Source organism: Saccopteryx bilineata, chromosome 3, assembly GCF_036850765.1.
Source record: "Saccopteryx bilineata isolate mSacBil1 chromosome 3, mSacBil1_pri_phased_curated, whole genome shotgun sequence".
Lineage (NCBI taxonomy): Eukaryota > Metazoa > Chordata > Mammalia > Chiroptera > Emballonuridae > Saccopteryx > Saccopteryx bilineata.
In genome coordinates this window covers 310,812,553-310,827,075 of record NC_089492.1, presented here as the reverse complement: position 1 = coordinate 310,827,075, position 14,523 = coordinate 310,812,553, and the positions used below count along the sequence as shown (strand labels likewise).

The window sequence follows — 14,523 nt, the reverse complement described above, 5'->3', positions numbered from 1 at the left end:
CCTGGCCGGTTGGCTCAGCAGTAGAGCGTCGGCCTGGCGTGCGGGGGACCCGGGTTCGATTCCCGGCCAGGGCACATAGGAGAAGCGCCCATTTGCTTCTCCACCCCCCCTCCTTCCTCTCTGTCTCTCTCTTCCCCTCCCACAGCCAAGGCTCCACTGGAGCAAAGATGGCCCAGGCGCTGGAGATGGCTCCTTGGCCTCTGCCCCAGGCGCTAGAGTGGCTCTGGTTGCAGCAGAGCGACGCCCCTGAGGGGCAGAGCATCACCCCCTGGTGGGCAGAGCTTCGCCCCTGGAGGGCGTGCCGGGTGGATCCCGGTCGGGCGCATGTGGGAGTCTGTCTGACTGTCTCTCCCCGTTTCCAGCTTCAGAAAAATACAAAAAAAAAAAATGCTTATGAAACCTTAAATCAGTATAGTTTAATTATAGCTGAAGACAAAATTCAAACATCCTGTCCTATTAATATTGTTATTGATTCATAATATGTAGAACATATAGTTAAACTTATGAAAACTGTTTATATTTTAAATGATAGTTCTAGATTGCACAAATTGTTTCAAGAGTTACAACTTTTACTGTAAAAATGAAATTCACCTGTCTATATAACTCACATTCATTCTCATACAGCTTTACCAAGACCTATGTCTACTATAAATAATAAAGTTAATCAATTACTCATTGGATCAATAGTAATAGCTACTAAGTTTCATACAAAGACTCATACAGATAAAAAAGGTTTAATGCAAAAATTTTAAATGACCAGGCAAGAAGCTTGGAATATTGTTAGGAACTGTCCTCAGTATAGTATTATAAATGCTTCTCCACTACTGAGAGGAATAAATCCTAGAGGACAACACAGTAATGACCTATAGCAAACAGATATTGCTCATATTTCTTCTTTTAGAAAACTATCGTATGTACAGTTTTATTGATATTTATTTTTCCTTTCGATAGGCCACACCTTTGCCTAGAGATATGGCTGATTGTTTCAACATCTTATTAAGTCCTTGAAGCGAACCAAGAGACTAGTTGGGTTGATCATCGCCATTATTATAGGACTAATAGCTGTAACCGCCATGGCTGCTGTATCTGGAGATACATTGCATCAAAGTATACAGACTGTGCACTTTGTACAAAAATGGCATGAAGATTCTGAACAACTGTGGACTTCTCAATAACGTATAGATAGTAACATTAATACTAAAGTTAAAGATTTAGAACAGACTATGATTATGTTAAGAGATCAAATTGTTAGCCTGCAAAGACAAATTAAGCTAAGATGTAATTAGAATGTAACTACTTTTTGTGTTACCCCTATTCCTTAAAATCATACGTATTTCCCTTAGGAAAATGTTAAAAAGCATGTTAAATCATAATAATATAACTAAAGAAATCATTAAATTATAAAGACATATTCATGAAGCTTTTCAAAGAAAATTAGAAATTTTGACAGGTCAACCTATATTGAAGGGTTTAAAGAATAATTTATTGCAATTAAATCTTATTGAATATATTAAAGGATTTTTAGGATCCACTGTGGGACTTTTTATAATAGTATTAATTCTATGGGGTTTTTTATATATAGTCTGTCAATGAATCAAAGCAAGAGAAATAAGGGATGAACGACAGAAGGCTGTGTTTTCTGTGGTGCTTCATAACATTCAGCATAAACAAAAAAAGGGGAAACGCAGTGGAATAATCCATTGCATGGCCTTGGATGGGAACACAACCAACAAGAAAAGAATGTTTTGCCAAGAGAATTGTTTTGTGATTTGAAGGTAAGTCACTGGAACAAGTCTATGTGACCAAAAGCGGTTGCTAGATTCTCTTCTCAGTAAAACATTTCATAAGATTTTACTGCTTCCTTCAAGGCTATTCCTTGAGATAAAGAGAGGAATGTTGTGGGAACTATAGAAGCAATAACAGTTAATGCCTTTTGATATTGTATTGTTATAAAGCTATCATGCAGATGTATTCCATGTATCCTTAAGTAAAAGTTATGCTTGATGTTATGCCAATTTCTAAGTAAACAAGTTTTTTGAAATCTTGTGAATAAAAATAGGACACAGCACAAACTCGGTGCCATTTGCCTGAGCGAGCAGTGGTCCTTTGCTAGTTCACAATGATTTCATCTGCTGATCTCACTCTCTGCGCCCCTGACTCACAACAACAGCAACAAGTCAATGTCTCTCTCTCTCTCCCTCTCCCAAGTCAATAAACAAAAAGTAAGAGGTTTTGGAATGGTCTCAGGATGGTGAAGAATGACAGTAAGGGATTAATACATTATTCTGATTCCACTTTTTTTCTTAAATTTAATTCAATGAAACGAGAATATGGAACCCAATGGGCCATTCTATACATCTACCCGATGGATTTCAACAGTGAGAAACATTTGCAGGAAAGCAGGAACTGAACTCTTTGTTTTGAGGACCTTTGTATTACTGAAAAATCCTGCTCCTAGGCAGAGGTGAGGAGGTCAGTATGTGCCAGTTTCGCAGCCTGGCCTGCGTCAGGACTGACGTCAGGGATGGAGTGGGCTGTCCGGTTACAGGAGAACTCTCCCCATGGCCCAGGCAGCCGATGCGGGGGTGGGGGTCCAAAATGGGAGCAGGGGCGGGGGGGGGGCTTCCAGGAACAGCTTCAGCTTCCAGGAACTTGGCTGAGCGGAGGATTTGGAGGCTCCCCTCCTCTCTCTCTCTTTGCAGGATGACACTTTGCGGGGATTAATTCCCCGGGGATCAGCTTGTCCTAAACCTTGATAATCCAGATTTGTGGTTTAATTCAGTGGCCTGAGGATCTTACACAAAGAGGAGGAAGTAGGAAGCCAAAGGGGAAAAGACAGACTGAGCATCCAGGAAATCTAGGGAAGCAGGTAAGGTCGCTGTGAACCCCGCTACTGAATCGTCTCCAGGCCCAGCTGACCAAGCCGCGTCTAGCCCCATGATAGCATGCCTCCCTCTTGCCCAGAGAAAGAAGCGGAGCGCTTTGAAGCCGGTGGAGTAGGAAGGGAGGGTAGAATTACATGCTGAACTTTTGAAGTCTAACTGGAGAACAGCCCGTTCTGACACAAGAGGAAGTGGGGAAGAGATGGGTGTGCTGTAGAGATTTAGGATTACTGGAGACAAAAGACGTCATTAATCTTTGGAACTTTTGGAGCAGCAACTGGATGCTAGTCCCATTCACATTTCCATACATAGATTCCTCCTCCTTAATCTAGTTATAGAGATGTAATCCCGCCCTCAAATCCAAGCAAAGCTCTCACTTTCAGTCTCACCTCATTCCAGCCCCCCCCCCCACCCCCTTTAAGGGGATTCTGTCCTTCACAAATGCTTAATCCATGCGGACCAGGTCAGGAGCGGCGGGAGTTTCCAGAACTTTCTCAGCGAGACATCATCTTCACAAACTCTGCAAAGAAAAGGCCCTGGTGAGGTGTCTCTTTGTAAAAGCAGTGGCATTACCTTTTTGAGCCCCTCCTACCTGCTGGGGACCACAAGTGGTCTTTTGGCAATTACTAGCCCCCCGCCCCTCCACTATGCCTTGATTTCTTCATCAACAAAATGAGAAGTTACTTTATGTGGTTTTAAAGATGGTTAAACAATATAATTCTTATAAGTGCCAGTAAGTGTTAAGTAAATCGTAATTATGAGTATCTTATTTCTTCTTTTCAACCAACCCTGGAGGGGGGCTAAGCACCATGTTACAGATAAGCAAACTAAGGCTAGCGAGGTTGACCAACATGCTTGAGGTTCTGTGGGTGCTGCTTGGCGGGCCCTGGAATGGAATACAGGTGACCCTGACTTTACAGGACCCAGCACCGGATGAACTTACTTGTCCCACCCAGATCTTGAGGTCAATTTGTCCTTCCCTTGCCTATGCTGGGCATGAGGCTCTGTCTCCCCAGAGATCTGTCTCCTCCCTCCCCCAGGCCTTCAGTAATGCCCTTTGTACACCTGAGCCTGGCCAGGCCTTGCAGGCATCTCACAACATTCCCTACGTTGCAACCGTGCAACAAATATGGACTAAGACAAGTGTCGGGAATTACAGAGCAGAGATGGTTCAGAGAAGGTCCCTCACTGCCCCCAGGATTTCACAGTCTAGGAGGAAACACAAGTCAACCCAGCAAAGTCTGCTGCGATCACTCTTTTTAGAAAGGAACAGAAGGATCTGAAAGACTCCACAGCTGGGACTAAGACGCTCGGCTGAGGATGAAGGGATGCTTCTTAGCAGAGGTGGCATTGGCAGGGATTCCGAGGGATGGGGAAGGTCTGGCAAGGTGAGATGACATGAGAGAGGGACAGAAGTTGGGAAAGCGAAGCAGGTGCCCAGTGAGAGCTTGCAGGGTGGTGGTAGAGCAGGGGTCCCCGAACTTTTTACACAGGGGGCCAGTTCACTGTCCCTCAGACCGTTGGAGGGCCGGACTATAAAAAAAACTATGAACAAATCCCTATGCACACTGCACATATCTTATTTTAAAGTTAAAAAAAAAAACAAAACAGAAACAAATACAATATTTAAAATAAAGAACAAGTAAATTTAAATCAACAAACTGACCAGTATTTCAATGGGAACTATGGGCCTGCTTTTGGCTAATGAGATGGTCAATGTTTAGTTCCATATTTGTCACTGCTAGCCGTAACAGGTGATATGATGCACTTCCGGAGCCATGACGCATGTGTCCTGCGTCACTGGAAGTAGTACCGTATGTGAGCGATGCCGCACTTTGCAGCGCTACCACGTACAGTGCTCCTCTCACTGACCACCAATGAAAGAGGTGCCCCTTCCAGAAGTGCGGTGGGGGCCAGATAAATGGCTTTGGGGGGCCGCATGCGGCCCGCAGCCATAGTTTGGGGACCCCTATGGTGGAGAATAAGAAGGAAGGGAAGGCGGAGGGAAAGTAGAAAGGAAGGCATCGGGTCATGGACTAAGAATTCTGGACTTTGGTCTTTAGGCAGCTCTTAGATGCTGAGGTTTCTAAATCTAAGCATGTCATACATAACTATTAATAGAATGTGATGTGCCCTATTTGTCTCCCACAAAAATTATCTCCGCTCCCATCCACAGAGGACTCCAAACTTTTTCATTTATCCAGTTATTCAATCTACGTGTATTGAGTTCTGTGCTAGGAACTGGGGATACAGATATGAAAGATTTAGTCAGTGGCCTCAGAAGGAGAGAAGCTGTACTAATGTGAGCCATTGTGATGTCGTGGATCAGGATAACTGCAGCGCATGCACAGGGGTGGGGGTTGTTACAGGGTCTTCGAACCTCGTCAGTGAGGTGGGGAACACCTTCCAGAAGCATATCCGGGAGATAGCCAGCCAAAGGCGGAAAGGGAGCTCCAGACAGGGAGAGGCACTTAGTGCATGATTCCTTTCCATTTCTCCCAGAACTTTGGGATAAATGTAACGTCGTTAGCCCCATTCTGCAAATGGGAAAACTGACACTTGAAGAAGTGACTAGGTTATGGCCACACAGTCAGACTGAATTTGAACCCCATGAATCTGACTCCAAAGTTTCAGCTACTAACCAGTCCACTCCCCTTCTGATGGGACATTTTGTTCCCATGACAAAGGCACCCAGTGAACAAGGAAGGGGTGGGGGAGGTGGGTGTGAGTCCCGCTAAACATGCGTAGGAATGGGCTCCTGAACACAGTGTTCCAAGGAGCAGTTGGGACAGAAACAGGGAGGTGAGAGACACTGAGTTCTTTGAAATGACTTGGGCAGAAAGGGCTGCAATAAAAATCCTTCCAAAATCTGCCCCACCCTTCCACGCCCAACCAACCTAAAACTGGGGAAGAAGGAGTGAGAATAACAGGGTGTTAGAGTTGGAAGTGTCACCTTCAAAGTCAACAGTGCCATCTCCGTTCACATCGGCTTCCTGGACCACCTCGGAGATCTCCCGAGAGGTGAGCTTCTCTCCCAGAAGTCTTTGCATGGCCTGCTGCAGCTCTCCCAGGGTGATCTCCCCATCACCGTTGGTGTCAAACTGAATAGAAGCAGAAGAGGACAATGCAGTTGACCCTTGAATGGCTTGGGGGTAAGAGGTGCTGACCCCCTGCGCAGTGAAAACTCTGCCTGTAACTTTTGACTTGTCCCAAACTCAACTACTAATTGCCTACTGCTGACCAGAAGCCTTACTGAGAACACAAGCCAGCCCATTAACATTTTGTATGTTCTGTGTATTATGCACTGTCCACTGGTCCCTCATCTATCATGGGGTTAGGTCCAGAACCCCCTGCGATAGGCAAAAGTCCACAAAGTAGCGACCTTATATTTATTTTATCATTTATATATATTTTAAGGCTCTATAAACCCTCCCCACACTCTTGTAAACCTTTCCCACACTGTTATTAACATTTCCCCCACTCTTATAAACACTTCCTATGCTCTTAAACTCTTTTTATACTCTTAAACCTACGTAATTTTAACAACATATAAAATTCTTTATGGATACTCACCAGTGAATATACAGTAATATTCTTTTAATATGTTTTAATTAATATTGTTATATTGTTTTCAATTTTTTTTAGGCTAGAAAATACTTATTTTACTCCCAAAATAATTTAAATAATATATAAAAATACTCATATACCGCAAAATCCTGCAATATAGTAAAAAATACGTGATACAAAATTAGATATATACAATTTAAAAATCCGTGATACAGTGAGACTGTGAAAAGTGAACTGCGATATGATGAGGGATGACTGTATTCTTACAACAAAGTCGGCCAGAGAAATAAATATGGCATACAGAAAATCATAAGCTTCATCTGTGAGGTTTTCAATGTGTCACAAATCCTCAAGAAATTTTCCAGTATGTTTATTGAAAACAAGCCATACATACGTGGACCCACGCAGTTCAAACCCGTGTTGTTCAAGGGTCAACTGTATTAAGCAATGATGACAACAAATGATAGGAGCCCAAATGTTAAGAAACCTGGCTTTAGGAACCATAACTTTCAATTGTAATGATAGGCAAGGATTAGGAAATAGTTAATCAGTTTGTTAGTCTCTCTTAATGCCTCTCTGGCCCTTCCTTTGAAATGCAGCGAAAAATTTACCTTTGCAAAGAGTGTCTGGGAAAGGTTACACTGGGGAGGGAACTGACAATTAGGGGAGTTTAAATTACAATAGTTGTTTGTGAAAGCCAGCCACAGGATTTACTGTGAAAAGCCAAGGCCCATAAATTAATTAGAAACTTAGTTCCCCAATCTTAAATTTTTACTTTGTATCCTAAGAAAGCATGGAGTCTTTTCACAGATAATTCCCAGAGGCCAATAGTCCCAGAGGCGCCAAGTCCCAGCTGTTCTGGGGAGACACCTGACCCCGGCTGCCTTGCAGATTCACCAATGACACCAGACAGGCCCATGCTGATTGGGCCCGTGCTACATCAGAACTTGCAGAGGAAATGTTCCTGCAGCTGAACTCCCACCTCCTGCACATTGTTACGTGACTAACTGCACAGACTTCTCCCTTTTCTTCCTTTTGCTCCTGAACCCGATAAAACCCACCAGCACCAGGAGAGTGTAAGGCAGTTCGTTTGGACCAGGGTCACCCACCTTCTCAATTTGACGATACAACATATCTATTTGGTCTCTGTCGCTTTATTGGCATGAAGGGTGGTGGGTAACCCCGAATCAGCTTTGTGTCTTGGTTTCCCAACAACAATAAATGCTAATAATAGCAGTGTTCACTGACCACTCACTGTACTCGAGACCTAAGCTAAGCGCTTTCGCACGCACATCACCCCCAGGCACGTCAGCTCCTCCAAGGCGGATGATTCTGACTGCTTGTTCACTGCTCCGTGCTCAGTCCCAGTATCTCACGTGGTGGGCACTGGATAACATTTGTTGAATTACTGAAATGCCTCCTGAACAGTGCACACCTTTCACCAATCTACCACAGCGCCTTGTGTGTTCCCTCTCCCAAACGTGTCAGGGAGCCGGCAACCCTCCTCTTGCTATGCTGACGCTGACCTGGCTCCAGCCACAATCCCCTCTTGTCTAGAATAAGGGGACAGCCTCCTGTTTGGTCCTCTGGTCCTCATTATGGTCCTACTCGGTCCGCTGTCCACATATCAGGATTCATATTCACGTCCATTAAAACATAAATCAGGCCTGACCTGTGGTGGCGCAGTGGATAAAGTGTCGACCTGGAAATGCTGAGGTCGCCGGTTCGAAACCCTGGGCTTGCCTGGTCAAGGCACATATGGGAATTAACGCTTCCAGCTCCTCTCCCCTTCTTTCTCTGTCTCTCTCTCCTCTCTCTCCCTCTCTGTCTCTCTCTCTCCTCTCTAAAAATGAATAATTAAAATTAAAAAAAAAAAAAAAAAAAAAAAACCCCATAAATCAGCCCTTGTCACTCCCTTACTTCAGATCCTCCCTTATTTAAGTTTTTCTAGCCCACAGTGAAATCTTGACAGCGCTCCATGACACACGTCTCCTCCGTGCCTGGGTTCTGACTGGGGCGACTCTGAGACCTTCATTATTTCTTGTTACTATCCCACCAGCTCGTGGCTCCCCTCCAATAGCCTTCCTGCCTCCAGGTGCTTCTACCTGCTGCTTCCTGGGCCTGGAATACGGTGTCATCCCCTCCCACCCCCTCCCCCACCCCGCCCCCATGTCCAAGAGAAATGCAATGTACGTCTCATGGGTCATGTTAAAATTTTCAAATAGCAGGCCCTGGCCTGTTTGCTCAGTGGTAGAGCGTCGGCCTGGCATGCAGGAGTCCAGGTTTGATTCCCGGCCAGGGCATCAGGAGAAGTGCCCATCTGCTTCTCCACCCCTTCCCCCTCTCCTTTTTCTCTGTCTCTCTCTTCCCCTCCTGCAGGCAAGGCTCCATTGGAGCAAAGTTGGCCTGGGCGCTGAGGATGGCTCTATGGCCTCTGCCTCAGGCGCTGGAATGGCTCTGGTTGCAACAGAGCAACGCCCCAGATGGGCAGAACATTGCCCCCTGGTGGGCATGCCGGGTGGATCCCGGTTGGGTGCATGTGGGAGTCTGTCTGACTGCCTCCCTGTTTCCAACTTCAGAAAAATCCAAATTTTTTTTTTTAAATAGCCACACTGAATTTGAAAAGTTAAAGAAATAAGGGTAATTAATGTTTAATCGTGATTTTACTTAACCCAGTATTTCAAAAATGTTACCATTTTAACATGTAATCGCCTTCAAAATTATCAAGAAGCTATATTACCTTCTTTTCATGCAGACTGATCTCCTAAGACAGTGTGCTGCCGTACGCAGGGCTTACGGAGCGTGTACTTAGTGTGGCTAGTCACCAAACTCAGCACGAGGGACACCTCAGCCAAGAGCATAAGTCTCCATCCAGGGCGGATGGTACATTTACAGCACTTCTCAGTTCAGACTACACGTTATCAGAAATACCTGATCTGTACTTAGATTTCACAGCATCTATACTTAAAACAGAGACTCACACAGCCAAGTTGTTCTAACGAATGTTTTCCTGTAGTTGAATCAAGTCATTCTTAATGGAAACCAACTGAATTTATTGTCAACTGACTATACATGGGAATTAAAGAAATAACTTAAGTGAAATTAATCAAAAGTAGATTAAATTAAAAATTCAGTCCCTCAGTTGCACTTTTCATAGGCTCGACTGCCACAGTGGCCAGTGGCCTGTCCAGGACAGAGCATTCCCTTGACCACAGGACGTTCTGTTGGACGCTGCAGCTCTAGGTCTGTCCAGGAAGCTGGGAGAGACTATTCCACAGCTCGTTGGTGGGCAGCTCCCTGGGTTTTGGACGCATGTTTGCCTGCTCCAAACAATGTCTTTCCTTCCAAACTCTCTACTATTCTTTGTCTTTTTGCCTCCTACAGCTGACAGCTGAGTGAGAAAAGCATTTTATTGGGGGATGGAAGTGAACTTCAGCAAGCCCTCATTCTTAAAACATCTCTTCAACAAGTGCTTTAAGCCACGTGATCTTTGAGTTCCCTTCCAGGATCTCACATTTTTGGATTTCATCTTCCTACTACCAGCTAGAAGATGGAAGGTCCTAACATGTTTTGGGGATTGATCTTGGATAAGATTTGTTATCTCCATGACCCTCAGTTTTCTGATAAATGACTACTAACTCCTGCCCTATTTGTGAGGGTTACATTTAGATAAAATAGGTAGAGGACCTTGTCCATTGCAAGAATTTGGAATATGTTATTTTCCTTTCTTATAAATCCCACCAAAGCTAGAAAAATAATTGGTTTGGATGTGTTGTGTCCCTAATTAATGACTAATCATTGACCGCTGGGTCTCCTCCAACCACCTGTAGCATTGTGAAACACTCAACTCACTTCCTTGAAGGCATCTCGCATCTCCTGGACACCGATCATCCCAGCCGTTTCTGCAAGCAGTTTGGGCGTCATCAGCTCCACAAAGTCTTCAAAGTCTACACGGCCACCCACTGAGGAGGAAGAGGCGGGTCTAGTGAGCTTCCGTATGCCCCAGACCTCCATTACCTCATTTTGTCCATCAGGTCTGTTCAAGATGCAGATCTTCTCCAATCCCTCTGCCTTCTAAGAGCTTCCTCTCTCAGCCAACTCAAGGCCTCCTGTCTCTCTCATCTGAACAGGGATAGACACAGTGTGGTATAGTGGAAGTAACTGTCCAGATACTGTCCTGGAGTAAATCCCTTCATGGGCTCACATCTCTGTTCCCTCACCCGTAGATCTGTAGAAGGAAGAGAACCAAAGTCTCTTCTGGATACGCATTCTATCACATCCTTGAATTCAGCCTTGTTTTACTCAGTAACATGCCCCAAAGCAAACATAATAGCAATTTTATTCCAACCTTCATCCTCAAATCAGCTCTGGTTGCCATCTGAAAAAAAAAATTGATTCTTTTGGCAACACTATTTATCAACATTAGCTCAAGTCCAGGTTTGTATCCAGCACATGAGAAGGACAGGTATGAGAAGCAATCAATAGCACAATACAACTAAATGGAACAATGAGTTGATGCTTCTTCTTTCTCAAAAAAAAAAAAAAAAAAAAAGGCAATATCAATCTTGTTCTCTACCAATGAATCTTAGTGGTGATAGTAATAACTAACATTTAATGAGCATTTATTGGAGGCTAAGCCTTTACCTGCATCAGCATCTTTACCTTTTCCTTCCTGCAATCCCATGAATTAAGGAGTGATTTCACCTTCACTCTATAGATGAGAAACTGAAACTCAAGAGTTGGTGGTTAACTCTACTCTTTCAAAATGACCACAGTTAGTAAATAATAGAACTGGGACCTGAACCCAAATGTATCACTAGGAGTCAGTATTCTAACTACTTCAAATTCTGCCTCCCTAAATATTATAGTCTGAACTGTTTCCTTCCTTTCAGACCTCTAGTCCCTCTTACCTTCCTCCCTATCTTCAACTCTGCTCTCAGCCTCTGTATCTTTAGCAATCACACCCTTAGTCCTCCCCAAACCCCAGTAATACCCCCTCTCCCAGGCCTCACAGTTCATGCGGATCTGCTGGCCCAATTCAATCAGCTCCATCTCCGTGGGCATGTAACCCATTGTCCTCATGAGATTTCCCAGATCTTTACAGGAGATGAACCCATCGCGGTCCTTGTCGAACTCAAGAAATGCCTCCCGGAGCTCTGAAAGTTAAGAGGAAAGAACTGTGGAGAAACTGAAAACAGTCATTGGGAAGAGTGGCACTCCTTGAAACCATCAGTGAGGCACAGACTCAAGAATCCTCAAACGAGAACACGTTTTCAAAAACCAAAATTTCAAAAAAGAGGGATGTATGTATGCAATGTGTTAGCAGGAGGACTGGTCCCTGAGACTGCCAAAGGGCGGTGCTGATGTCCTTCAGAGTCTGGGGTGAAGTTATGGGAAACTTTAAAAGCATCAAAAGAAAAACCAATACTTTTCTTTTCATCCTAAAACTCCTGTGTCACTCCTGGGTCTGAGACACCGGGGATGGGTATGCCTTCTGAATACATTGGGAGGTCTTTACACTACCATGGAAAGAGTTTCGCAAAGTCTCAGTTGAGTGGAGGGAGAGCCATGTAAAGTGAGGAGACTTACAGTGAAACGCACAAAGGGGCAGAGAGCTGGCAAGCAAGGGGGGATGGGGGTGTGGGGGCAGGAGAGGGAGAGTGTTACCTTCGATCTCATCAGGTCCCAGGGGTCTTTCCTGCAGGGGAAGGCAAGGAAGATGAAATTTGGAGAAAGGATCAGGAATCCAACATTCAGTTCTCCAAACACGTGCCCACATTCTCCCAAGCTGTTCTCCACCCTTTCCTGTTTCTCCTCCAACCCTCACTCCCTCTTCTCCTCTCCTCTTCCCTCTCTTGTCTCCCATCTCCCATTCCACAGCTATCTGCTTCCTGCCCTCTTCCTCACCCCTCCCCCTTCCTCCCTCCCACACTTGAATCTCGCTCTCTCCCCTGCCTTTTCCAGAGACATTCAGCCCATTGTGCCCAACGGGGTCTCAGAGGCCCTTGAGCCCAACCACCTCCTTCTCCAGATGGAGACAGCGAGTCTCACAATCACGTCGGACACGCTGCCCGGACGTGCTGGCCGTGCCGGGCAGCTCCCACAATCACTTCATTTAAACCTCAGAACCTGCTCTGTGAGGTCGATCCAAAGGTCATGACCATCTTATTTAAGAAGCCAGAGGGACAGAAATGTTCCTTAACCTGCCCAAGGTCACATGGCGCAGCAAGTCAGCTGCAAACACCAGGGATCTGAATTCAGGGCTCTTGCCTCCCAGGTCAGAATTCTCTCTGCTGCACCCCATTAGTTCTCTCTCCCAAGACTTAGGGTGCCTTTGTGTGGGACCAGTGTGCAGCGGCGCCCAGGAGGGACGATCAAGTGTCAGCGCAACCAACACCTAACACCTTTGAGGGTTTCTGATCATTTTTGCTGCCCCGCACCCCTGGGTCACACTTGGCTACGAGGAGTGTCACCTGGGAGATTCCACTCATCTCTGGCCTCTGTCACCCCTCATTTCCCTGTATCCTTGGAGCCTTTCCCTTGGCTTCTTGTCTTACTCCTTTTCCCTTGTATCCCCTCCCTCTCTATTGTTGTTGTTGTTATTTGAGCTAAAGCCTACCTAACAAAAGATGCCCACTGGAATCAAACAGATCTACCCAGCCACTTATGAAATGCATAAGCTTAGAGCAAGTGACTTCATGACTCGGCCTCAGTTTCCTGTCTGTAAAATGGGAATGAAAGGATCCCCAACATCACGAGTAGTTCTGAGGATTCAAGGACATCAGGAATGCCAAGCCCTTTTGCACAGGGCTGGGCACATAACAAAGGCAGTGGCAACTACCATCACAATCATCACTGTCCTCATCACGCTGGGTGTCCGTAGGAAAAAAGGATGATGGTCACTGATACTGACATCCGGGTCCCCTCCCATTTTTTCTTTTTTTTTTGCTCCCTTCATTTCCCCCTTTTTGCTTCTGACTTCCAAGCTCACCCTGATGCAGTTTACTGACCCTCATGTCTCCAAGAGCCCCAGTTCTCCCGCCTTCTGGGTTCATGCTCCCAGACCCGACCCCATCCTCTACAAGGATGCCTCTGCTCCTCCCCCGCCCCAGCTCCCCTGCCCGCCGGCCACCCTTCCCGCCACCCCCTCCTCACTCGCTGTTTCTCCGCGATGCCTTTCCTCAGAAAGATGCAGGCGGGACCGGTGGGGACCTGCATGGGGGACAGCACTGAGCGCACCAGGCACCGGCACCGGTCTCAGACGGTTCCCTCCTTCGGGTCCCACTCGGTGGCTCAGCCTCCTTATCTTCCCTGTCACTCCTTTGCCAACTCTTCTTGCCTCTCTTGGCCTCTCCAGAAGGTCCTGTGTCACAGACCTGTGACAGCTGGGTCTGAAATCCCCACTTGGGTTCGGGAGGGATCAGAGCGGTGCCTGCCTCCCCATCTGGCCTGAGGGAGACGGGAGGGGCAGCCGGTCTCAGGCTCTCACCCATTATCCCCAGAATGGAATCAGAGTTTAAAAAGTGGGGATTAGAGCACAGAGCATCCATTCACTGGCTGCTCTGAGCGCCTGGGGGGCTCACTCGACGCCTGACCTCTACCGACTTCCCACAGCACGTTACGTGCTCAGCCCTGTGCAAGGGGCTTTGCATTCCTGGTAACATTTAATTCTCACCGTTCCTGAGGTCGGTGATTCTTTCTTTCCCGTTTTAATTTCTTTTTTTTTTTTTTGTATCTTTCTGAAGCTGGAAACGGGGAGAGACAGTCAGACTCCCGCATGCGCCTGACCGGGATCCACCCGGCACGCCCACCAGGGGGCGTCACTCTGCCGCGACCAGAGCCACTCTAGCGCCTGGGGCAGAGGCCAAGGAGCCATCCCCAGCGCCCGGGCCATCTTTGCTCCAATGGAGCCTTGGCTGCGGGAGGGGAAGAGAGAGACAGAGAGGAAGGAGGGGGGTGGAGAAGCAAATGGGCGCTTCTCCTATGTGCCCTGGCCGGAAATCGAACCCGGCTCCCCCACATGCCAGGCCGACGCTCTACCGCTGAGGCAACCGGCCAGGACCCCGTTTTATAG

General features: G+C 46.3%; 1 protein-coding gene across 1 annotated transcript; it reads right to left on the bottom strand.

Moving 5' to 3' along the window:
- Nucleotides 1-343: 343 nt before the first annotated feature.
- On the bottom strand, nt 344-13,900 carry CABP5 (calcium binding protein 5). The gene is made up of 6 exons (XM_066271669.1): nt 13,605-13,900; nt 12,117-12,147; nt 11,462-11,605; nt 10,302-10,411; nt 5,836-5,983; nt 344-3,402 (listed from the first exon to the last, which is right to left on the bottom strand). Exons 1-6 carry the CDS (start codon nt 13,665-13,667, stop codon nt 3,377-3,379), a joined length of 522 nt encoding a protein of 173 aa, XP_066127766.1. The 5' UTR covers nt 13,668-13,900; the 3' UTR covers nt 344-3,376.
- Between the last annotated feature and the right edge of the window lie 623 nt (nt 13,901-14,523).

What these genes read in the sequence shown, in the direction of transcription:
- CABP5 (XM_066271669.1), bottom strand. Translation starts at nt 13,667, where the DNA reads ATGCAGGTCCCCACCGGTCCCGCCTGCATCTTTCTGAGGAAAGGCATC. An exon ending in GGGACCTGATGAGATCGAAG is followed by an intron (nt 11,606 to 12,116) that starts GTAACACTCTCC and finishes CTTAACTTTCAG; the next exon opens with AGCTCCGGGAGGCATTTCTT. An exon ending in TGGCACTGTTGACTTTGAAG is followed by an intron (nt 3,403 to 5,835) that starts GTGACACTTCCA and finishes TTTTCTTTGCAG; the next exon opens with AGTTTGTGAAGATGATGTCT.